Genomic DNA, 25,972 nt, shown 5'->3' on the forward strand with positions numbered 1-25,972 from the left:
CAGGCTCCGCACAGCTCGTAAACAAAGTTGACATTTTCCGTCTTAGCATGCAAGGTTCCCCAGGTTGTGAAAGCAGCCCGCAAACACTGCACATCAATAACACTGTCAAGACATCAGCGGCGGCAAGACGGGAACACAGAGCGGGGACAGAAACAAAAGACATGCCAAAAGATGATGGCTGATCGAGAAAGAGAGAGAAAAATGAGAAATGGGACGAAAATGAAAAGGAGTGTGTGGGAGAGGTGGAGAGGAAGGATTAGTGCTCGCTCTGAAAACATGTTCTCCCACACACACATTGTGGGATGATCAACTGTAACAACTAGGCCCTCTCTATATGAAACAAACAATAAACGACTGGTGAAATGCTCAGATTCTTTCTCTCTCATAAATCTTATGCCTATTTTTTTTTTGAGAAATATGATTTTGATTTAAAGGAATGTTCTGTATTAAATCAGCATCTTTGGGGAAAACAAATGAAGATTACAAAACTGTGAAAATAGGCAAAACTGAATATTGTTTCTACATCGAAACGCTTTCAGTTTAAATATTTCATTTCATTTTAAAGTTTAGGTTCAGTTTAAACGCTTTCATTTAAATATATTCACAAACTTTAGAGTCACAATATATGAATTCATTACAGACTTGCAGCTTGCATATTGTTAGAAAAAAATATATAAATAAATAAATCATACTGAGTAAACAGTAGTTTATTTATAACCATTTCTAAATAACTTATTGAGGAATAAAGGTCTAGATTTAAGAGATTAACCCTCTTAAATTGTTTTAATTTTCTGGCAGTTATAGTTTTGGTTTCTCTGCAGGTTTATATATGTAACAGCAGTTCAATAGGCAGTAAAACGAGTGTTTTATAAATATCTTTCAGATTAAAGAGATCAGTTTACCCAAAACTGAAATTCTGTTATCATTTACTGAGCCTTTACTTGTTTCAAACTCATTTGACTTCTGTTTCTTTGTTTTTTCTTCTGTTGAATACAAAAGAATGAATTTTTTTAAGAAAGCTGAAAACCTGGAAGCAGTATTTGTTGTTCCTATGAAAGTCAATGGTTACAGGTTTTTGTCTTTCTTTAAAATATTTTCTTATGTGTGTTCAACTGAATATAGAAACATTTTCGTAATTTCGAAACGTAAATTTTCATTTTTCATAAATTCTCATCTCTTTAAAATTTGGTTTCTGTTTAATGGCTCACAATAAAACTGGGTCATTACACGTTCAAATAAATACAACACTAACTCAGTAACAGAAATTTTGGAGCACAATATGCTGCCTTCTTTTCCAAAGTTGCCCATGCATATTTCAACAAGACATTGCAAAACCACATTCTGCACACGTTACAAAGTCCTGGCTGTGGAGGAAGAGGAAACAGGTACTTGACTGGCCTGCCTGCAGTCCTGACCTGTCTCCAATAGAGAATGTGTGGTGCATTTTAAAGTGCAAAATGCAACAACAAATTGTTCCCCACTATAAGACTTGTTTGCAGAAAGAATGGGACAAAATTATACCCGAAACACTTCATCACTTGGTGTCTTCAGTTCCTAAACATCTTTTAAGTGTTGTGAAAAGGAAAGGCAACATTATGCTTTACTGTTTCAACCTTTTTTGTAATGTGTTGCAAGAACCAAAATGGGAATACGTGTTTATTTTGAAAAAACAAAACACATTAAATAATGTTTGTTGTATTGTCTGCAATGAAATACAAGTCAAAGTAAATTTAGAAATCACTATTTTCTTTTTTTTTGTGTTGTCCATACTGTCCCAACCTTTTCTGATTTGGGGTTGTACAATTAAGGAAGATGATATTGTTTAGCTAAATAACATATGGATCCTACAGTTCTACTTCTACTGTTAACAGAGTTCAATGAGTGTGATGTGAAAGAGTGACGAATACATGTCGCTAAAGCCATCTGCTTCTGAATTCATTTGTTCCCAAAGCACCACATGGATCCAGTTATTCATTATTTGTCCTAAGGACAGCTGAACTGTTCAGTTTATGAAGTAAACAGTCACAGAGAATGACGAATAATAGTAACACGAGCATACAGATTTGACAAGCAGATAATATTCATCCATTAATGCATTGACTCCTACAGCAAAGACTAAGATGCTTCTAAACAAAGCTTGAATTCTGTTTGCTCCTGTATGAATTTGATATGCAATATGCATAAATCTGATCCCAGACACGCAGACTTAAGCAATAAATCACAGCTTTATTGTCTCACAGAATCTGATCAAACTCAAATAGAAACATTTAATGCTAGCCACGTTTATATCTATATAAATACACATCTCTTACATCTATAATTTTTATTTTATTTTATATATATATATATATATATATATATATATATATATATATATATATATATATATATATATATATATATATATATATATATATATATATATATATATATATATATATATCCAAAATGGCCTTAAACACCCAGCAGGCACAAGAAGTCAACATGACGTCAGATTGACGTTGTACGTTGTACCCCAATGTTGTGGGGATGTTGTATTTTGTTTGGAAATGAAAATCGGGTTGCCGTCAGAACTCAACGTCAATGTCCAACCTAAAACCAACCAAATATCAACGTCTAATGATGTTACAGCTTGACATTGTGTGGACATTACCACTATGACGTCTATCAGATGTTGGTTTTTAGTTGCCATACCTGACGTTGATTTAAGATTTTGGCTCGACTTTGGATTTTGGTCACTTTCTAACAACCTAATATCAACCAAATATCAACGTCATTTGACGTCGTAATTAGACATCAAAATAACATTGTCCTTAGACACTGGCTATACATTAGATTTAGGTTGTGATGTCAGGTGACCAAAATCTAACCTAATATTATCATCTTATGACGTTTGTGTGCCTGCTGGGCAATAACTAAATGCACTACAGAATGTTACGTTTACACACGCATGCACAAATTATATGTAAATGCATCAACTTTTCACAGCGTAATACTAACTAATCACTACTCTTCTTGGGTACTTTTGAAAGGTCTACTTTTTACTCATACTTTGAGTAATATTTACAACAGATACTTTTACTCTACTTGCACTACATTTTTAGGCAAGTAGTGGTACTTTTACTTGAGTATGATTTGTCAGTACTCTTTCCACCACTGACTACAAGTAACTTTAAAAGTATGTCAGCTATGTCTAACCTAAAGGTGATACTGTAATACTCCACTAATACTCCAATGACTACAAGCTGACTTGTAGCTGCAAAATAACTAACACAAGACCATCAAAATAAACTGTGATCTATATTAGAAAAAATAAAGCTGCCTATAATTCAAAGGCAATACCAAACCAAACAAGTCAAGCTCTAGTCGCTGTAAACCTGATAAACAGAGGGGAATTTCCAGAAGTATTTCACCTGCTCTTTCAGATTACATTTTAACACGCAAGTGATTCAACTGAACAACATCTGAAAAAGCACTAGCACCGGAGCATTTTCATCCGTATTCATTCCCCAAATAAAGTTCCTTTGAAAACTCACTAAATGTAATTATCATAATGGAAGCTTAATTAATCGCATCTCATGCAGTTCCATAATGACTTCATGAATAAATGCATTATTTAAAACACGTGATTTTGCCGAATAATCAAGCTCCATGGGTGTCAAGGCCGAATAAAAGCCAGGCAAAGGGCCTTGTTGCAGGGCAGGCAGTAACCAGCAAGGTCCCTGAGCAGTGCTGGAGGTCTAATTTAAACCCAGCAGGCCTAAAGCAGCTGCCCAACCCAAAATGGAATCAAACGGCAGCATGAGAGAGAGAGAGAAAGAGAGAGAGAGAGAGAGGGACAAAATAACAGGTAGAGAGAAGGTGCAAATGAAAAGCTCCATGGCATGTTTTTTGAACGCTGTCATTAGTACGCTTAATCAACCTCCACACAAGCAGATGTTTCCTTGAGTTTCTTACCATTGCGGGCCTCTGAATCCGTGCGGTGGTCTCCATGGCGCTTGCTCCTTAGCCACGGTAACACAGAGTCACACCCAAAGATCCGAGTCCACACCAAACACGATGCGTGCGCGCGCTTGTGTGTGTATTACACAAGGGTATGTATTAATGCGCGTGTAGCCGTTATGGGTGTGTGTTAGAAAAGTTAGGCTGAAGACTATACGTGTGTGTCATAGAGTGACCAATTGCTCTGCTAACCTCAACACCCCCCTCCGGGCTCATTCTGACACACACAAACACACATACACAGCTGAAACCGGCACTCAGTTTCTAAGTTGAACGGAGGAAAGAGAGAGAGAGAGAGAGAGAGAGAGAGAGAGAGAGAGAGAGAGAGAGAGAGAGAGAGAGAGAGAGAGAAAGAATTGGGGGGGCGGGGGTCAAATTGCAGGACTTGTGCTACATTTGCAGACTGAGGGGTTAAATTTAGCTGTGACAGGCAGGGGCAGATCTCTCTCTCTCTCTTTCTCTTGCCATCTCTCCAGCATTTAACTCTGGTATGGAGTGGCATGCGCCAGAAAGAGTCGGAATGTAAACGTCAGCCCGACAGAAAGAAATAAAGAAAGAAAGCAAGAAAGAGCAGGAGGAGTCAGAGAGAGACCATCTTTAACCAGGACAGAAGGGCACCTGACTCATTGAGTCTGTTACCGCTGGATCCCACACATGCGTTTAGTCAGTCACTTGACTCATTGAAGTAGAACGGCTTCATTTAGTTCGAAATCACCTGCGTGTGACCTCCTTTGTAGTCACAGTCTGATGTATTACATTGGTCAGGCAGATATGAGGCCAGGATTTGAAGATTATAAGATTACCAGCCAATAACTGTGATATATAGCGAGAGGTGCAGCGATGACATCAGAACCCAGAAGGATCATTTGGTGTAGGCTTCCTTTGAGATTTACCTCTGAGGTTTTATAATGGAGGTGTAATAATGTAGTATAAACATGTTCCGCTTCTGCTACATCCACACACACACATACAATGCAGAGACTCATACCACAAGCATTCTTATCTACACTGTAAAACCCAACAGTCAACTTCATCAAATAAAATGAGTGTAGTTAACTCAAATTTGACTGAAAGTAAATTCTACTCATTTGAAAATAGTTTTGAACTCAGTGTTGAAGGTAATCAGTTAATTAAATACCTGATTACATCATCTTAAATGGAGTAAGTTCACAGTACTCGTATAGATTAGTTTTTTAACTCAAATGGTTTGTAGCAATTGGTTTCCTCAAACAGTTTGAGTTGCCTTAACTTAATGGGTTTTACAGTACTCAGTTGGTTTGAGTTTCTTCATTTATTGGGTCTTACTGTGCTCAAATTGCTTTGTTACTCAAATGGATTAAGTTTACAGTACTCATTAGGATTCGTTTTTGAACTTAAATGCACTGTTAACTTAAATGCACAGCAATTCATTCATGTTGTCCCAACACAAATTGATTAAGTTAACACTTTTAACAAATTTATGTCAATTGAACATAAAAAATTAAGTTGTCCCAATGAAATCTCAAGAATTGTGTTGTTTCCGCTTATTTTAAATAAGTAGTTTGAACGGGCATTTTTTTTTTTTTTTTGAGTGTGGTTTGTTGCAATTGGTTTCCTGAAATGGTTTGAGTTACCTAAACATTTGGGTTTTATACTGTAGTTAAAAATTTATATTTTACACAATAACAGCTTTACAACTCAAATTAAACATTAAAGTAGCATCAATTATGTTGACCTAAGATATTTCTCATGAATTAAAAAAAACACTCTTATAGGAAAATGTTGAGAAAACCTACAGTGAATTATGTTCTCGTGTCATTGCTGCATCACTCTATGAACTAGGGCTGTGCGATTAATCAAAATCGAATCGCAATTTGAAACGTTGTGATTAGCTAACCGCAAGGGGCTGTGATATTTAATATATATGTATTATTTAACTTCCCTTGCCCAAAGCAAACGTGTGACTGCCGTCTGTGTGTGATAGTCTTACTTGCAATTGAGTGAGCACAATTGAATGATGAGTATCTTGCTAAAAAGTCAATAGAAAGTATTGCCAGTGACACTTAATCTAGTAGCAAGCAACAGCAAAGTACAATTTCAGAGTTGTTTCAGCCATGTTAGTTTGCTGAGTGTTCTGTATTTTTATAATTATTAATTCAACATGTTTACAGAAAGGTAAGGTTATTTTATTTGTGTTTACTGTTTGCTCCAAATAAAAATTTGTGTTTCATTTCTGAATATTTAAAGATAAATTTGAATAAATTTTGGGGTTAGTTAATATCTTTTCAGCTCTTTTTTTTGACTAACACTCATTACATTTTAGCAGTAAGAAGCTACGATACAGATTATTGAGCTGAAGCTTGACTTACAAAATTAAATCACAAATCAAATTGAAATCGCAATATCTTTACAAAAAATAAATAATCGTGATTAGATATTTTCCCCAAACCGTACAGCCCTACCATGTAATTTGGAAACGTTGACAATTTTAAAAGATTTACCAAATTTACCAAGAGCTAGCATCAGATGTTTACACAGATTACATGCAACTGCAGGAAAAAACCCATCAGTCCAGTTATCGGATTCAGTGCTGAAAAATCCATAACGCTTGACCACTGCCAGCTGGGCAAATCCGGGCACTTACATGTTGCTTTGGATTAAAGTGTCTGCTCAATGAATCAATGCAAGCATCAACACCTCTAAATAGAGTACAAACAAAATGTAAAACAAAATAATGAGAGACTTTCAAAATCCTGAACGTTAGTCTATATGCAGACATCCTCAAGTCGTATCTGTTTGTCACAACCACTAGAGGGCGACCTTTGACCCTTAGGAACAGCCTCTCAAACAGCACTCTGTCTGTCACCACTCACCGTCTTTATCACCCCCACTCCTTCCTCCTTCAATAACAGGGAAGTTCTCGACACCTACCCGAGCTCAGACTCCCCTCTCTCCCTCCTGATTGAACCGGAGGGAGCTCCGGGCTCATGGATCCTCCGAGCTCTCTCCCGGGAGAACATGCCAAATATGCTTTTGCTTAATCAAGCATCCGTTAATGTGAACTCTTTTTTTTTTTAATAATAATTTTTTAGGGGTTTTTCAACTTCATTATGATAGGACAGTAGAGATTTCAGACAAGAAGTCATTGGGAGCAAAGAGAGGGGAAGGATCGGCAAAAGACCTCTAGCCGGGAATCGAACTCGGGATGCCGTGAGCACGTCGGTGCTTTATGTCGCCGCACAGTACCACTATGCTATTGGCGCCGACCTAAATGTGAATTCTTGAACTGTAATTTTCCCCCCTTAAATTGGATGCCAATGGCCACTGGTTTTCAACATTCTTCAAAATATCTTCTTTTGTGTACACAGATGAAAGAAACCCCAAAAACTTTTAAATAAGAGCAGTGTGAGTAAATGACAACATGATTTTTCTACTTGACTGAACTATCTATTTAATACTGTATTTTCAGTGCTGGAAATAACGCTGAATGCAAATGCAGAGGTTGGTTTATTTCTTCTCAATATGTTGTAATGTAGATTTTGCAGCATTTTACAAAACTAAGACATGCTGTTTTTCGAATGAATATACTTGTGTGTCGTGTTCGCTTGTTTGTTCATTTTTTGCATTATTATTTTCCAGCTGGTGAGAGCTGTGAAAGTAAAACCTTCCACAGCTAAATATCAGACTCAAGATATAATGCTTTTTTTCCTTTGGTTCACCTTTCGTGTTATGTGAGGAATTGTTTGTTTGGCTTTTGTTATGTGAAAGCAATGACTTTGCCCCAGTTGTTACCTGTGTTGCATAGCATGTTGGGTCATAAATGTCAGGTGGAGGCATTGATATGTGCTGTGATGCCTTTGGGTAGAAGCGTGTTTGCTTTGCTATTTTCAAATATCAAAAAGCATTATCAGAAATTGCTTACTGCTTACCTTTAAAATGTCAGGTGGACGTGAGGGAAACAAAAAGATGAATATATTACAAGCCCACAGATTGCGTATGTGTATAAAATATATACTTCTTAAACCTGCTATTTTTAGCTATACAAATATGATTTATTCAAAGTGTAGTGTGGTACACTGTTACCACAGGTCCAGCTCATATTCAGGATTCTTCTCAACTTAAAATTGTTTGCAAAATTCCAAACTGGCACTTATTTTCATGTTAATGGTGTTCAATAATAAATGACTCAAATCTACATGTTAAGAAAACAAACAAGCAAACAAACAATAAAACTCCTAAAATAACATTTAAACATAATTAAAGGTCCCATGAAATTAGTTTTTTAGATGTTAGTGTCTGTATTGTTAGTTTTTAACATATCTGTAAGCCAGAGTGCTCCAAAACAGTGTCAAAATTCGCATTTAGAAGATATAAAACTGATATAAACATGTAAAGCTTGTAGTTTGTCACTTCTGCCTAAATGGATCAACGATTTTGTTCTTGTCACCTCATACTACACTTTCTCAAATCGTGACCAACCAAATGCTCTCTAGTATCTGACATGCCCCGCTTCCTTCAAGTCGCTTCTCCTTGGCTTTTAATTTGATGTGCTTGAGCTCAACCAACCACTCTCACTGGTAGAGCGGTGATAAAATAAAATGCTACTGGCTGTTTTTTTAAAGGGGTAGGAGTCACATTATGTCCCACCCTTGTCAAACATTGAATAAAAATACACATTTCAAAGCACTTTATGGGACCTTTAATTAAAAAATAAAATGCATGTTTGCGTATTGACTAAATATGAGGGATTTGATTCTGAGACAAAAAAAAAATAACAAAACTAACTGAAATTAAGAACTTGCTCAAGCTAAATCTATATTGATGTGAAAGCAAGCAAACAAAGTTTGAGGGCTCTTTTTTTAACGATCTAGGCACAAAGTGTAAATTGCAGGGCACAAAAGCATTCAGAGCATGTCTGAATTCACTTTTGCTATTTTAGGGACGGAAAAACACGCTCTGCACCCGGTGCATGGCATAACAGGGTTGTGCTTATTCTCTTAATGAGTTATGGGTGTGTTTTGAGAATAAAACAATCAGAGACTCACCTCCCATTCCCTTTAAGAGTCAGTTGTGTTGCGCCATGGCGCATTTGCTATTTACATGGCGGACTTTGTAAGTGGAAAAAATAAATGCTTCACCAGAGAGAAAATAGTTAAACAAACCATCAGCAATGCAAGGACAAAGAACGAGCCTCCTCCATTCGGCCTCTTTATTTTCTCTTTACTTCTTTAGTTTCGTGGATAAGGAAACGGTGTTGTACGCACTCCACTGAAGACATCTATTGGTCTACATATATAATTTCGTTTGTTGAGCTCAAAGATTTGTTTCAAAACTATTTCTAAATTCAGTTCTAATTACCAGCAAACAAATAAATGAACAATAATAACGAAGTGTGGTGAGAAAATTATATTATATCCAATAATATAAAGTTATATCCAAACACACGTCCTGTTCTTATGCCCCATATGGTCCAAAACCAGACAGATGGACAAATCTAAACTTGTTTTTATTCAAACAAATATAAACATGCATAAAATACATAATACTAACAATAATAATAACAAAATTATACAAATACAAATTGTCATTATTTAAACTGAAAAAAGCCTCGAGGTGAAGGTGGCAGGTGGTGGTTTTAATATTTATTTAGACAATAATTTTTGTAACATTTAAATACTTTTTTTATATGTAAAGATATTTGTTTATTGTTGTACATCCTGTGTGTATTAAGCAACGTGTAAGTGTTTTGGACCTGCATAGGCGCATAACTAACGCACTCTATTGCAGTTCCTCAAAATAGCAGACACCAACAATGCGCCTTAACACATTTTTTTTATAGACCAGCACGCCCATAAGTCCACAAAGTTGCTCAAATAAATTTGCTATTTAAGCAACGTGGCGAAAAACGAGGAAATTAGAGTTGTGCTGGTCTGAAAATAGCAACAAATCGCGCCATACACGTCTTGCGCCTTATTGCGTCGGGTGTATGATAGGGCCCTGAGTGTGAGATTTACAGCACTGTTGCTTATGTAATATTTTAAAGTCTAACTATAACAATAACTATTAGCTTCTACACCAAAACACGATGTTGTTCTGTTTATTATAAGCACACGCTGCCGTTTTCTGTCACTTTAAATGCAACCACTCCTAAAAATCAGGTGGATTCTTCTGTAAAAGCGTCTTTAAGAAACAATCGACTTTTTTAGAAATAGGCTCATTTTATAACTCCGCTAGTTAAAAAGTTGGGTTTAACCATTTTGTGATCCATTCAGCCAATCTCCAGGTCTGGTGGGAGCACGTTTAGCTTAGCTTAGCATAAATCATTTTATCGTATTAGACCATTAGCATCTCACTCAAAAAATAAAAATAAACAAAAATAAGAGTTTGATAATTTGCTATTTACAGCTTGACTCTTCTGTAGTTAAATCCTGTTCTAAGACTAAACGGAAAAATGAAAAGTTTCCTTTCTGTGGCTAGGAAATTTACTCTCACTTTGGCATAATAATCTAAACATAAATTATAATACAAGCTTTAAATAAATAAATACATTATACAAACTGCATGTTATAAATCATCTCACACACTTTCAGCCTGTCACATTTTTAAAATCTGCCCACTCTTGCATTTATTTAAAAATACAGCTCTAGAGATAAATATAAAAGTGCCACTCTAGACAAAACAGAAATAGCCCAGACAACAAACAAACATGTTAAACAACTCACGCAAACCTTCACAGACACACAGAGCGCAGCAGCTTTTGTGTGGCATCAGGTGTGACCGTAGTATAAAGGGAAATGCGAGGGGATGTTCAGTCGTGCAGCTGCCATTTGAAGCCGTGATCAAACACACCAGCCGGTCCACAGAGAGCCAAGAAGCACTCAACCTCAGTGCCAAAACGATGGAAGGTTGATCTAATGGCACTGAAACTAATGGGGAAATTAGAAAGTGATCCATCAGGAAAGCCCACGGGGACTCACGGTCAATTATTCAGGGGTCTCATGCTAACAAACAGCGGCTTGAGATCCACACGACAATACAACACTGAACACTGTGTCTGCGTGTGTGTGTGTGTGTGTGTGTCCAGACTGACATGTAACCCTGACTGTTTGCAACCACACAATTTTTTTTTGTCAGCAATCAATCGGCCTATCCGCTCCCAAACACACATACACACACCTATATACACACACAAGCACACTAATCCATTTGCCTCCTCCTCTTCTGACTGCGCTGTATGCTGTGGGGAGATTCGGGGCCCTGTCACCATGGAAACCTGGCCAGTATAAGTGCACAAATGAGTGTGTGTGTGTGTGTATATTTGTTCATATGTGTATAAGCGTGGGTGTATATGAGGCCAAGGCCTACACAGGTTTTCATACTTTCGGCTGCCAAAGAGGGGGCAGACACTCGCGGAAACCTACTATATGATCATACATATTCATGACTCTTCTAAGAACATTTTATGGTGGATACTGAATATATTTGCTTTTGAAGGTACACAAGTTTCGTATAGGTGAGCATGGGTGGGAGGCAACCTTTCTGTTGGCAACAGGGGGCAAAGATGCCCATGCTGGCAGGCAAGGAGGAGGTGTTTTAGTGCGACACCTCGTGCGGATGGGCAAATGTCGTGCAGCAGGGGCTGTGAGGAGGCTTTAGTAGAGGTGGACAAATTTCAGCGTGACACAGGAACTTTTCTTAAAATGTCAAGTAGACATGAGGGGAATAAAATATAGAATATTAGCCTGATGCTTAATGTTTATGTCTACATTTACATTAAGCAGAAGCTTTTATCCAAATTGACTTGCAATTAGGGCTGTGCGATTAATCGAAACTGAATCATATACGCAATTTGAAATGTTTCGATTAGTTAATTGCAAGTGGCTGTGATAGTAAATATATGTTACGTGTTATTTAATTTCCCCTGCCCAGAGCAAATGCATGTGTGACAGTCGCACCAGACCCCCTAGTTTTTTGCGATTCCGCATTCGTGAATTCAACGCAAAATCAACGCAAAGTTGCAAATATTTGCCATCCTGCAAAATTCTTAATTAAACACAAAATAAATCGCAAAAATGTAAATAATCTCATAAAACATCCAATTCCAAACCATATAATCAAATTATATTTATTTCAGTTTACAATTAATAGTTTTACGTGACTTATAGACGTTGCATACGCAGCACACGTGAGGAAAAAAGAAAAGAAAGAGGAAAAAACGCGGCAAAGGCAGAGGTAATGTTATGATAAAGATGATTATTTTGCTGTATCCGGACGATGATCAATAACATCAATAACAATTACCATGAAACAAACCTGTCAACCCTCCCATTTTTGCTCACTATCATTCTGTTTAACTATTTCCCCATGTTTCCCCCGTATGTTTAATCTTTCTATGAAAAGTGAAAGTACCATAAATACAGAGCTGAAAATGTTATGTAATTGCAAGAGCTGTTCAAGAGAATTGTGCTTTTGCTTCATTTTGGCTTTAAAGCACGTTGAAATTAATATGAAATCGTCTGCATTCACTTTCTATCCATTAAAGCTGTGCGTTAATTGCCGCAACCTCTGAATCAGTGTATGCATGCTGACTGACGAACGCGCTTCCTATGATAAACTGTTTCCAGATCAGCTTCTGTACACGCCATTTAAAGAGGAGCGAAAGTTTGGGATACTCTGGTGATTTAAGTGTGTTTAAACAGACAAATACACGTAATATAATATGTAAACATGTCCATCCTGCGCGTTTTATTTTAAACACAAAATTTTCTCTTAAATGGGCATAAACAGAACCTTTGTTATCAAACAAAACAAAATGAGAAATTAATTTGCTGCTTTTCACTAAATAATTGTAGTAACTTTAATCAATATTCAAATACAGCGATTAAAAAGTAACCAAGATTTTATAACTTTATTTAATTTCCGTATAGGCCATTGATTTTAATAGGCTAGACCTTTTATTTTATTGTCAATATTTTCTAATGTTTGCTATGTTTTCAATCATTTGAAGCTAATTGTTGTCCTGTATTTTTACATCCTGACAGGTATGGCATTACATGGTTTGCTAATCAATAAATAGCTATCCCTATCTGTTAGTTTTAATGTCAGCTAATATTATGGAAGGACATAGATGTTATGGAAAATAGTGATAGTAATGTAACTACCCCATCATTCCTTCCTCAGGCAAATGTGCAAATAGTAGATCTATTCAGCAGGTGTTATAACGATAATTGCATTGACATGGTTCTCTGACATTTTCCCAGCTTGTAATAGTCAATCAAAATGCTCTTCATTTTCCAGCATTTCACTGTAATGACAATAAAAATTAAATTGTTACTATATGAATTACTAACATAATTTGTATATCAGAAAAAGTACATTGTGTATTATACAGTGTAGTTTACATCATGCATGTATCTCTAGGTTTTCCATTTATATTATTTCATCTTATTTTATTCTTAAAATCATGTGTTTATTATTAAACTGGTGTCACATACTCCTCTTTATTTAACCCTTTTTTTCAAATAATGGGATAGTCCAATCAAAATGGAAAATTTGTGATTTATTTACTCACTCTCAGGTCCTCAGAGATGAAGATGACACTTTTTCCAGCAAAAAATAAGCAAGAATTTTTTTCTAAAACAGTGCTCTTTATAAAAGTCAACCATTAGTGCACTTTGAAAATAAACAAACAAAAAACATACACAAGCAAAACTAAATTACTCAAGGCTAATTTCTCATCAGTTCACCAAACTCACCGCTGTTTATTGAGTATAACCACAGATACAGGGACACTGGAGCATTTTAAAGCCGCAATTCATCAGCGGATCGCTCGGATGTCAGCTTACAGACAAACCAGCTGATCGAAATGACTTTGAAACACTCCAGTGTCCCTGTATCTGTGGTTACACTCAGTAAACAGTGGTGAGTTCGGTGAACTGATGACCTTTCAGGGCCAATCACAGTCATTTCTGTTGAGCATGTGAACACAATGGCAAATCAGCGCTATTTAAGAACGTGCTCAATAGAGCTCAAATGTCAGCGGGAAATGGACGTTTTTAAAGTTTCGGTATCGACTGGTATCGAATTTTAGTATCGTGACAACACTAATAAATATATAACATCAAACAACAAATAGGCAACCTGATCTGGGATTTGTGAATATATTTAAACTTGTGGGAAGGAAAAGTGCACAAGCACCTACAGGTCAGATCCTCTAACCCCAGACTGACAGTACTGCATGACTCAGTATGGTAATGACACCTAATGTCATCATGTAATTGCTTTAAAATGTATGCTGAAAGAGCCTGAACTAGTTTTTATGATGCATGATGGTTCAAAGAGAGGAATAATAACTTGACATTTGTGAACTGAGGCGAGTGACACATAAGGAACTGGCCGTCTTACCTGCCGGACAAAGCTGTTGGAGGTCGTGTCGGAGGAGGTGCTTCCATCTGAGCGTTTGAAGCGGCTCTTCCTCTTTGCATACTTCCCCTGAAAGAGGGAACATTAGAGAGATTAGGGGAGATTAGAAATAATGGTCAGTTTTTGTATTCATGCCCTCTCACACACAAACTGTGAATTCCACATCCTGTCTCTGTGTCCAGATATGATTACCCATAATTACTCGTGTCCGCCAGTGTTCTGTGGGATTCGGTAATCTGATTGGCCTTAACATTGGCCAATGGCCTGGCTGCCCTCGGCAGACCCCTCTATGTGGCATTCGTAGGCACCAGACTCCGTTGCCATGGAGACCAGAAGGCGGCTAATTGGGTTTGGTGGCACTAAAAGAGCCTGATGGATCAGGCATCACTGTAACATGCTCAAAACCCACATTCACAACACTGCACACAAGCTTTCTGACACAAAAACCATGTTATTAAACCTCTTTATCAAATGTCCAAATCTGACCAACAGTCAACAGACACATTCGACAATCAACAGATAATCCTGTCAAACTTGCCTTACAATCAGAGTAATGATTTGAAAGGGTTTACACTTGGACTTCCAGAAAAACAACCTACAAACGGCTTTCGTAATGCTGAGACTGGATATGAGAAAAAAGAGATTAGAACGTTATTATCAAGGGGTCATTTAAGGTTCAGACAGCTAATATAACTTCATGACGGAGCACATCTGAGAGCTGCTGTGTAACATTTGCCGTGACTGAGTGGTGATCTAAAATGTACAAATATTTGTGGCTTAAAAAGTAAATATCTCTGTAAGCAAGCGGGCTAGTGCAAAGTCGGACACATTTGCACTGTTATTGATTCCGGGAACACACAGACAGAAAACAAGCCTCAGTGCTTGTTTACTTTAACTACATTATCGTTATATAAACACAAACTTATTACAAGCTTACAGAAATCATTCTACAATGCCTTGTCTTCCCCAATATGAAGCATCCTCAACTCAGCTTTTTTTGATTCTTGTTTATACTGAGTCTATTCTAGTGGAATAAAATCAAGTCATGCACAACATTTTTCCTTTCACACAATCTATTTCACATATAATACATCTGATTATGGAAAAATATGGTTTGCAAAAAGCTTTTTACACTTCTTACGCTACTTTAATTCGGTCACACCCCTTGATCTCTTTTATCAGAATTAAAACCTTAACAATTTATTTAAGTTATTTTGTGTTATTTACATGAGAGATTAACCAATGTATTACATGCAAAAACGTATCAGACAATTTTAAACAATAATCATCAGCACATTGCCAATAGCAACCATTGTTTCTTAACTACCAATTGAAAAGGAAATGACTAGCATGTCTGTTAATAATTTCAACATTTTCCCTGTGCAATGCATATTAATTAAATATATTGTACTAGGGATGGGTGATAAAATCAATATCGATATTTATTGACCGAACACCATTGTCAATAATGTTTAAAAACAGATTCGGTATGTAGTTTCGGTATGAGGGCTATAGTTTTATTAAAATGTGGCTGCTGAGCGCGCGCCTTAGAAGCAATGCCAATAAGCTTAGGGTGTCATTGTCATTTCCAATGGAGGCATTGCTGGCATTTTCCAGCCGTATCTAGTTGAAAACATCTGAACTTTTCCGAATGCCGCACGCGCACCGCAATTCATGCAAGTAGAACTAACCAATCTGCATCACACTTTGTATGGAATATACACATTTCAGTAATAACGGCAGACTAATTACCTCAGACACACACACAGTGCACCCAAACACTGCAGTGCTTTTTACTTTTCTCCATAAACCTGCATCGGAGCTGCAGCAATGGTTTGTTTGTTTGTCATTCTCTGAGAAAATGGATGGTGGTCACCTAATTACGAGAGATGCCAGGGGAGCGCGAGTGCAAAGTCTATTGTAAATGGTCATGAAATCCAGGCGCACGCGCTTGTCACGTCAGGTCAGAATAACAACACATGTGAAAATGAGTGCCGTATAGCAGCAGTGAGGAGATTGTAAATAAAAAGGATGTCGCCAGAGTGGCTTTTTGGTTTGTTTTCTTGTGCATCCCAGCCACTAGCACCCCATCGAAAAGATTTTTAGCATAGTGGTAATATAGTCATTCAACTTCACAATTTGTAATATTGCAGTATGTATTTGAATAATGATGGTCCTTTACTTGAAAGCTCAGATTTGATTATCATAATGTGTTGTTTAGAGTTTGCGGTTAGTGTATCATTATTATTCACACCTTAAAGTTTGCTTTAATTGTTCAACATTTACGCTTTACCATTACACACATTTTATTTATGAAGTTTAAAAGTCTCTTTAACACTAATGTGTATTTTATTATAAAGAGATGAGATATTTTGTTTAAATATTTAGATTTTTGACTATTAAAACTATTTGCCTTAGTAAAGTGGGTAATTTAAAATAAAGCGGTTAAATAAAAAAGCCTAATATTCCTAAATGTACTGTTAAAAAATATTGAATAATTATCGATATCGAATGATATGAAACATGATATCATGATAATTGTTTTTGCAATATCGCCCAGCCCTAATTGTACATAATTATTTTTAGTTTAATTTTGTATTTGTCAGAAATAAGGCAAACCACTGGCAATATTAGCCAAGTTTCTTATAGGAATATGTAATGTTTTAGAAGTCAAATATGAGTTAATGGTGTGATATTTTGTATTAAATACGTTTGTTTACAAGTTTAAATTTGCATGTAATATTTAGATTTAATTGTATATTTCAGTTTTGTTTCAACTATTGCATTGTTTTTGAATGATTTAACAATAATGAAAAAACCAAGTTATTGCATTTTTGATGCCGCCTGCACATTTTCTCATCACATCATCCACAGAGCACATGCTGTATAAAATGTTTTAAACCACATCTTGTTATACTATAAACTGTTTGATAGGGGAGGTTTGTGAGCAGCAGGAAATGTTCATATACTGCAAAAAAAAAAAAAGATCTGAGAAAGGCCAGCAAAATGTCAAGGGAGGGAGGAGGGATGTATTGCTATGGTGATGAGAGGCTTCCTGTTGACAAACAACCTCTGAGGCTAATTGGGTAATTAAGGGGGAGAAGCTGTATCACAGGGAAGGGGGAAGGTTTTTAGAGTTACACAGTGTCACCACTAGTTCATCACAGAAAACGAGAAGACAAGAGAAGAGAAGAGGCTGTAAAAATTGACCTTTAGGCCCAATCCCAATTCTACCCCTACTCCTCTTTTTCCACGTTCTCGTGAAGGGGTAAGGGTGTCCCAAATCACTTTAATTTTTCAGGACCACACTCGAAACCAAAGGGTACAAAAATTTCCCAGAATCCACCATCTACAACGACAGCATGGCTGCACACGGAAGTCAGGAGACGCACTAGTATTTTTTTGTCATTATTACAAATTTTTACAACAAACAAGCATATGTTTTAATACATTTATAACGGCATTCATGTTGTACCATCACGCTTAAAAAAAACGCTAAAATAAAAAACGCTAAATTTCGCTATCTATAATCCCTAATAATAACTCTTGTATAGTCGGGGTACAAAAATAGACCTTACTCTACACCACTGTTTCTGTTCTCAAACAAATAATCAGTTGACTTCCTGATGCTATGAAAGCCCTCCCTCAGAAACACAATAGACTCTGGTTGGTCAGCTGGTTTAAAGATTTCTGATTTGCTGACATCCTAGTGCACATTGAAAAAAAATATCAGCCCGGGAGTGGGGTTTATTTCAATTTTCGCCTTCATGATGTCCCAAATCCAGGATGGAGCTCATTGTAGCCTCTAGAAACTACAACCCCATATCATAAAAGGTTGGGACGGTATGAAAAATGCAAATAAAAAAAGAAAGCAAATTGATCAAATTTACTTTGACTTGTATTTCATTGCGAACAATGCAACAAACATTATTTAATGTGTTTTTTTTTTTCCTTGTAACACATTTTTTTGAAACAGGTGATTGTAATTATGATTTGGTACAAAAGCAGCATTAAAAAGGTCTAGTCCTTTAAGAGCAAAGATGGGCTAAGGATCGCTCATTTGCTAACAAATACATGAGAAAATTATTGAAATGTTACTCAAATTACTCACAATGTTACTCAAAGAAAGATGACAAGAAGACATAGTTAGGATAGTTCACCTTCAACAGTGCATAACATCATTGAAAGATTCAAGGAATCTGGAGGCATTTCAGTGTGTAAAGGACAAGGGTGCAAGCCTAAGAAGAACAACTGTGATCTCCGATCCCTCAGGCGGCACGGCATCAAAACAATCTGAATATGAACTGTGTTAATTTGAAATATTGACAATTCTAATTTAATAAATGTGAATTTTTATATACGGTTAAAAATAGTTTAACTTGAATTTCTTAATTTGAATTTAAATTTCTTAAATTGAATTTCCTAACTTGAATATTGAACATCTGATTTCCAAGACAACTGAATTTTTGAAGAGTGAATTTTTTATAGACATATTATCAAACTTCAGATTTATTGTGTTCTGAATTCATGGACCGCAGATATCCAGTTTGTAAAAATACAGTTTCAGGTTTTCAAGATGAAGAAATTCAGAACATCAAATTCAATATCCTAAAATTCAAAACCAGAAATTCAGATCATGAAATTCAGATTCAGCAGAAAGTGGGTCAGGGGTGATCAACAGGGAAGAGTAGACGATCACCGAAAAGTCAAACTAAGCATTTTGGCCAATCACAGAGCTGTGTGAGCTTACTGGTGTATGTGAGGCTCAGGAGGACACAATTCTTCAGCAAACTGACTATTGGGGGTCAGCTGTTTTCAGTAGTTTATGTAGTAAATATATACATGCTTCAGTGAACCGAATTCATGTATTTAATTCAATTTCATCTCATTGGTAAATCAATTTTACTTTACGTTTTTGGTGTTTTGAGGGATACAGAGCTGATTCTGACCTATACTGTAACCTCTGATGGGTTATTTCAAACAACACAGGGCCTTTTCAAGCTCTTTCCAGGTGCATTTTCAAACTGTCCCAGCATTTTACAACTGTGGTAAATGACATATTTGCATGCACACATTTCTTATTCTATAGTACAGCATAGCATAAAGTATAGTATTTAAAGAACATTTTTATGATATGTTTGCCCAAAGTCATCAACACAGAAATGCTGCCTCTTTTAAATATCATCTATTCACATCTAAGATGTCATATTTAACCTTACATTTATATTTATTTAAATGATCTGATTTTTCCATACATTTAAAAATATGACATCATTTTTGGCTAAAATAGATTAAAACCAAAATGTCCAGTGGGTGGCGCCAAATCTCTATCTTTGTCACTGAATTGTTCATTCATAGTCATTCGAATCGATTCATTTATAATTTATAAAAGTGAATCACTATGAATGACTGGCTCAGAGATTTCTTGTTAACCTCATTTGTTAGGTGCTTAAAACTTTGTTTCAAATGGTAACAACATATGAGGTGTTTTAAAAGTCTATATTGTTATGACTCGAGTAGAGGGAAAACCACTTGATGAGTTTTCAACATAATGTTTGTTTTATATGACCCGAAAACCAAAAGCAGCCTTCCCCATACTTAAAGCTTAAATACATGTGAGATTAATTTTACATTAGGCTATATGTAGATAAAAAAAACATTGAATTAACTAAGAATAAAGCAGAGGCAAGTGGTTCTTAGTTTGACTTTTCGGTGATCGTCTACTCTTCCCTGTTGATCACCCCTAACCCTGCTGAATCTGAATTTCACGGTCTGAATTTCTAGTTTTGAATTTTAGAACATTGTATTTGATGTTCTGAATTTCTTCATCTTGAAAACCTGAAACTGTATTTTTACAAACTGGATATCTGTCCATGAATTCAGAACACAATAAATCTGAAGTTTGAAAATATATCAAATACCACAATATGTAGTTACATACACAAATGCCAGTTAAAACTGTACTGTGCCAAAAGGAAGCCCTATGTTAACAGTGTCCAAAAGTGTAGTGGACTTCTCTGGGCTTGGAGGCCTCTGGGATGGATCATAACACAGTAGAATCCTGTATTGTGGTTATATGAATCAGTATTTCAGGTATTATTTTGGAGAAATGGATTTCATTTGCTCCAAACCAAAGAAGAAAAGGACCATCCAGACCGTTACCAGACTGTTTTGCAATTGTCAATGGAAGTGACTGAGACTGGACGTCTTGAGCCAAAAAGATTGCAATGGTTCATACATGAAGAATAAGGTCAATAGAAAACAGGGAAACACTGAAGTTTCTTAAAAGTCATCAAGAAATGGACGTTTTGGAATAGAAGTCCTTTTTCCCCCTATCATGACATACATCCAAATGAAAACGATTGGAACTGATTGGATTGTTGGAAGAGGAGCGTTGCTAACAAAATAGAGGAAGATTTGAATTCCAGTTTATTTCAATGGCTTTCAGCCTTACTCTGCTTCATACTACCATGATAATAAGTGTTAAATACATTTACAGTTGAAATCAGAATTATTAAACCCTCTTTAAATTCTTTTATTTTTCCAAATATTTCCCAAATGATGTTTAACAGAGCAAGGACATTTTCACAGTATGTCTGATAATATTTTTTCTTCTGGAGAAAGTCTTATTTGTTTTATTTCGGCTAGAATAAAAGCAGTTTCTAATTTTTTATTAACCATTTTAAGGTCAATATTATTAGCCCCTTTAAGCTATAATTTTTAATAGTCTACAGAACAAACCATCATTATACAATAACTTGCCTAATTACCCTAACCTGCCTAGTTAACCTAATTCACCTAGTTAAGCCTTTAAATGTCACTTTAAGCTGTATAGAAGTGTATTGAAAAATATCTAGTCAAATATTATTTACTGTCATCATGGCAAAGATAAAATAAATCAGTTATTAGAAATTAATTATTAAAAATGTTATGTTTAGAAATGTGTTGAAAAAATATTCTCTCCGTTAAACAGAAATTGGGGATAAAAATAAACAGGGGGCGAATAATTTAGGGGGGTTAATAATTCTGACTTCAACTGTAGCTCATCCATCAACATGAATTTTGAAGGAGTCCTGGAGGATGCAATGAAGACCACAACTCCCATGATTCCACACTCAGTGAGAGCATCATCAAACTACACCTTTGCATGTTGTGAATACGCTTCCTTTTACATTACATATTGTAATTTAAATGACATATTTTGCCTTTAAAACACAAATTGTGTAAAAAAATAAATAAAAATCTCCCTGATACGGGAGTTAATCATCAGACAGCATGATTACACTCTAACTAAAGTTTGAAACGAAAGACACACTTGTGGTCCTAACCTTCATGAAGATTTGCCGAAACTAGGGAATATGCCTCTTTTGTGCTCAAACAGCTTGTACACACACATTTGGTTCTCAACACACCGCCTCCTCACATCTATGTATAGACATGATTCAGACAGAGCAGCTCTCCACAGCACAGGTCACACACATTCACACTAACTGCATTATATAAAGAGCATTATATAAATACAGCCCTAACAATCAGAAACACTACTGAAACACCCATCCACACGCCAAGCGCAGTAGTACGCTGTGCTGGAGGGAATGATGATGAGTGGCTTTTATGGAGCAGGTGCACATTCATACATCAACCAATGAACCGTCCTGTGAAACAAACCAGAAAAAAGCAAAGAGAAAAGAAACTGAGGAAAAAACCATCAGTTAAACTCTCACACTGAAGTTAAACCTTTGGTAACACTTCAGTATAGGGCCCAATTCTCACTATTAACTAGTGGGTGGCTTGTTACCTGCCTTTTATTAAGATATTGGCTGTTTATTAGTACTTAAAAAGTATATAGTCTTGGGGGGGTTTACATGGGGGTTTGGAGAGGATTGAACAAGATATGGTTGTGGGGGGACCTTTGAATCTGAGAAAAAGTTCACCCTGCTCTGTATTTTAAATAATAATGTTAACAATTAAAATAATAGATAATCATTTGTCCACCCCATACCATTATGAATGCATAATCACGCCAATCAGTCTACGTGAGAATAAGTCAAAACTGGCAGTTTTAGAGCTTTGATAGACACCCTAAGAGTTTACAAGACTGATTTCTCATAAAATAGGTGTTTGTTTATACATAACGCCTAAAAGTAAAGTCAAATTAGATGCATAGTTTGTATAGTTTGACTTAAAGTAAGCTGAAAATAGCTACTCAGGTCAGAATACACTAAACAGACTATCCCACAAAACACTGAAATCTTAAATATATTTTATCAATAAATTAGATGTGATTTAAATAAATACTTAAATTTGATTCAGTGAAGCATGTATTACACAAACTAATATTACCAAAAAAGTTGACCCCCCGATCGTCAATGTATAATTTGCACACTGTATATGCCTAATCCTACCCCAATACATAAACCCAACTACTACCTTATTAACTATTAATAAAGAGCAAATTAGGAGTTCATTGCACTAATCTTAGTTGAAAGTTTGTTAATAGCGAGTACTGTACTTTAAAATAGTGTGACCAAACTTTCTTGTCAAAACACGAATAAACAAGTGTCAAACTTAAAATATAGATAGCAAAAGTAAAAAGTAAATTGCTATTGAGAAGCTGTCTAAGCTGTTGTTGTCATTCATATGTTGAAATGTTGAAATGAACAAAGTAAAGAAAAAGATGGTGAGTTGGAAAAGTAAGTAAAAAACCTATATAATGGGAATTTTTGCATAAATAGAGTCATTTTGCATGCTCCCCCAGTTAAACAGTTAAGTTTTACCATTAATCTCTTCAGCTGATCTCCAGGACTGTGGAAGCACTTTTAGCTTAGCTTATCTTCTGATAATCACTCAATAGCATCTTGCAAAAAAAATTTTAAAAGAGTTTATCAATTTTAAATGTGGAGTGTTCCTTTAAAGGGCTAGTTCATTAAAAAAATAAATTGACATGATTTACTCACTTTCCATTTATTCCAGCCCTACAAGAGTTTCTTTGATCAGATGGACTGGGATTTTTAAATCCAATTAAAGTGCCTACTTTTGACTTTAAATAAATTTGAATAGTGGTTAAATAACATTCCATTGTCATTAAGCAGGAGATATTTATGTATGCATAAATTAAACAATACATGTAGGCATGAGACGATAACAGGTTTCAAGGTATACCGCGGTTTGAAAAAGTAAAGGTTTTAAAACCGCAAACGTTTTCTGTTATACGGTTCCTAAGGTATATGTAAAGGTTTTTTAATGTATTTTTTGTGTTGTAAAGAAATCTGTGTTTTTTAAACTAACGAAGATAGCAGAAATCAATGATTTCATTCATTTATTCATTTTCTTTTCAGCATAGTCCCTTTATTAGTCCGTGGTCGCCACAGCGGAATGAACCGCCAACTTATCCAGCACATGTTTTACGCAGCAGATGCTGTTCCAGTTGCAACCCATTTCTGGGAAACATCCATACACACTCATTCATGCTCATACACTACGGACAATTTAGCTTATCCAATTCACCTGTTCCGCATGTCTTTGGACTTGTGGGGGAAACCAGAGCACCCGGAGGAAACTCACACAAACGCAGGGAGAACACGCAAACTCCACACAGAAATGGCAACTGACCCAGCTGAGGCTCGAACCAGCGAACTTCTTGCTGTGAGGCGACAGCACTACCTACTGCACCATTGCGTCGCCAAGTCAATGATTTATTTTACTTATTTAGCTTATTTACAGTTCCAAAAGATTATAAAAGTGAATTGTGAATTGAAAAATATTAAATGAATTACTATATATTGTGTTCAATGGGGGGAAATGTGTTGTATTTTACTAAGATGTTTAAAAAGAACTTTTTTTAGAGCTGTAATCATGTTACCTTGATACCGTGAAATTTTTATCCAAGGTTATCATACCGTCACAAACTTATACCAGCCCATGCCCAAACACATGTATTCTGATCTGATCTCACATGTATTCTTAACTTTTTTGCTGCAAATGAGTAAATCCTAGTTACAGTTTTTGTTTTGCTGCTTAAAACCCCCTTTTATTGGATGGATGGATGGATGGATAGATAGATGTAGATATAGATAGATAGATAGATAGATAGATAGATAGATGGATGGATGGATGGATGGATGGATGGATGGATGGATGGATGGATGGATGGATGGATGGATAGATGGATGGATAGATGGATGGATAGATGGATGGATAGATGGATAGATAGATGGATAGATAGATAGATAGATGGATGGATGGATAGACAGATGGATGGATGGATGGATGGATGGATAGATGGATGGATAGATGGATGGATAGATGGATGGATAGATGGATAGATAGATAGATAGATGGATGGATGGATAGACAGATGGATGGATGGATGGATGGATGGATGGATAGATGGATGTGGGCGTGTTTTTCGGGTAAGACCCCCAAATTTAGAAACATTGAGATGACATCCCATTTTACAGCGTATGTTATTGACATCATCTTTCCATCACTGAGTGTCAGACACCACTTTTAATTAACTTTTAATTTAAATGTTAGGATCCCTGATGTACTAGAACACTTACTTTCAACTGAACACTCATTATTGAATCAACAGCGATGGTTCGTAACTTATAAACAGAATAGACTGTCATAAAAATGCAAGACTGTTATAGGCCAGCTGTCTGGAGAGAGAGAGAGAGCAAGCGAACAGGGATAAGGTGATGAAATAATGTAAATCCCATTTATAACCAAAGAAAATGCAGTTTTGAAATGTTTAAAACAACAGTCCGTAATTCACAAACAACTTTGTGTCGCTTTCCTTGCAGAACACTTGTTTAGAAGACTGTTGTGGCAAACGCGCGAAGATGCCGTCTTGTTGCCAAGTAACCACAATACGAGCAACGGTTGATAACGAGTAATCTTCGCCACAAACAAAATCTCTGATTATTCACAAAGCCTTTCTAAAACAGCGACCAAACGGGTTTTATTTAGTCTTCCACTGGTTGCATGCACTTTCGGTATAAGCTGTAAAAGTGCCTGTCTCTCTTACCTGAGCGTGAGAGCCGTGGTGGTCGAACATGTCCATTTGGATTTCCTGGGTTGAGGTGGAAGGCGTCCTGGACATATTACCCTCCTGTACCATTGATTTAAACTTTAACTTCGGTTTTAATCTTTCATTTGGAGCCTGCTTTGAGTTCGTTATGCATTGTGAAGTAATTCAACGTAAAATAAAACAGATAAAGGTGCTTTTCCTCCTTGCTTTGGCTCGCAGATGGCTTGTCACCGCGCTGTTGCGCCCCCAGCCCTACTGAAACCCTCTCCCTTAGCAAATACAACGAGCTCAGTCTCCAGCTGTTCAGCGAAGAAATCAAGCCCCGCCCTCCGTATCTCATCAACCAATCAGATGAAAATGGGGCGGGAGTTTTGTTGTGTTCCTCGCACTGATTGGTTGATCGATCAATATTACTATGAGATGGACGATGGCAGCTCTACTCCCCATTCTATAATATCGCTCCATATGAAAGCGACATGACCACACCCTTTGATTCTGCTTTATTAGAGAAAACCACAATATGCCTTTGTGCTCTTT

General features: G+C 36.3%; 1 protein-coding gene across 3 annotated transcripts in view; it reads right to left on the reverse strand.

Moving 5' to 3' along the window:
• cacnb1 (calcium channel, voltage-dependent, beta 1 subunit) overlaps positions 1-25,695 on the reverse strand; it is a 65,388-nt gene extending 39,693 nt beyond the window's left edge. For 2 of the 3 annotated variants that reach the window (XM_056453222.1, XM_056453221.1), the window contains exons 1-2: positions 25,433-25,695; positions 14,386-14,472 (exon numbers count right to left, since the gene is read on the reverse strand). In XM_056453222.1, coding sequence (XP_056309197.1) covers positions 14,386-14,472; positions 25,433-25,525 — 180 coding nt within the window. In that variant the 5' untranslated portion in view covers positions 25,526-25,695. Of the gene's footprint in view, positions 1-3,957; positions 4,243-14,385; positions 14,473-25,432 lie in introns of those variants that run through there. The other variant, XM_056453223.1, reaches the window with a different exon arrangement.
• Positions 25,696-25,972: the final 277 nt, after the last annotated feature.

The sequence above is a fragment of the Danio aesculapii genome, chromosome 3 (genome assembly GCF_903798145.1).
Source record: "Danio aesculapii chromosome 3, fDanAes4.1, whole genome shotgun sequence".
Lineage (NCBI taxonomy): Eukaryota > Metazoa > Chordata > Actinopteri > Cypriniformes > Danionidae > Danio > Danio aesculapii.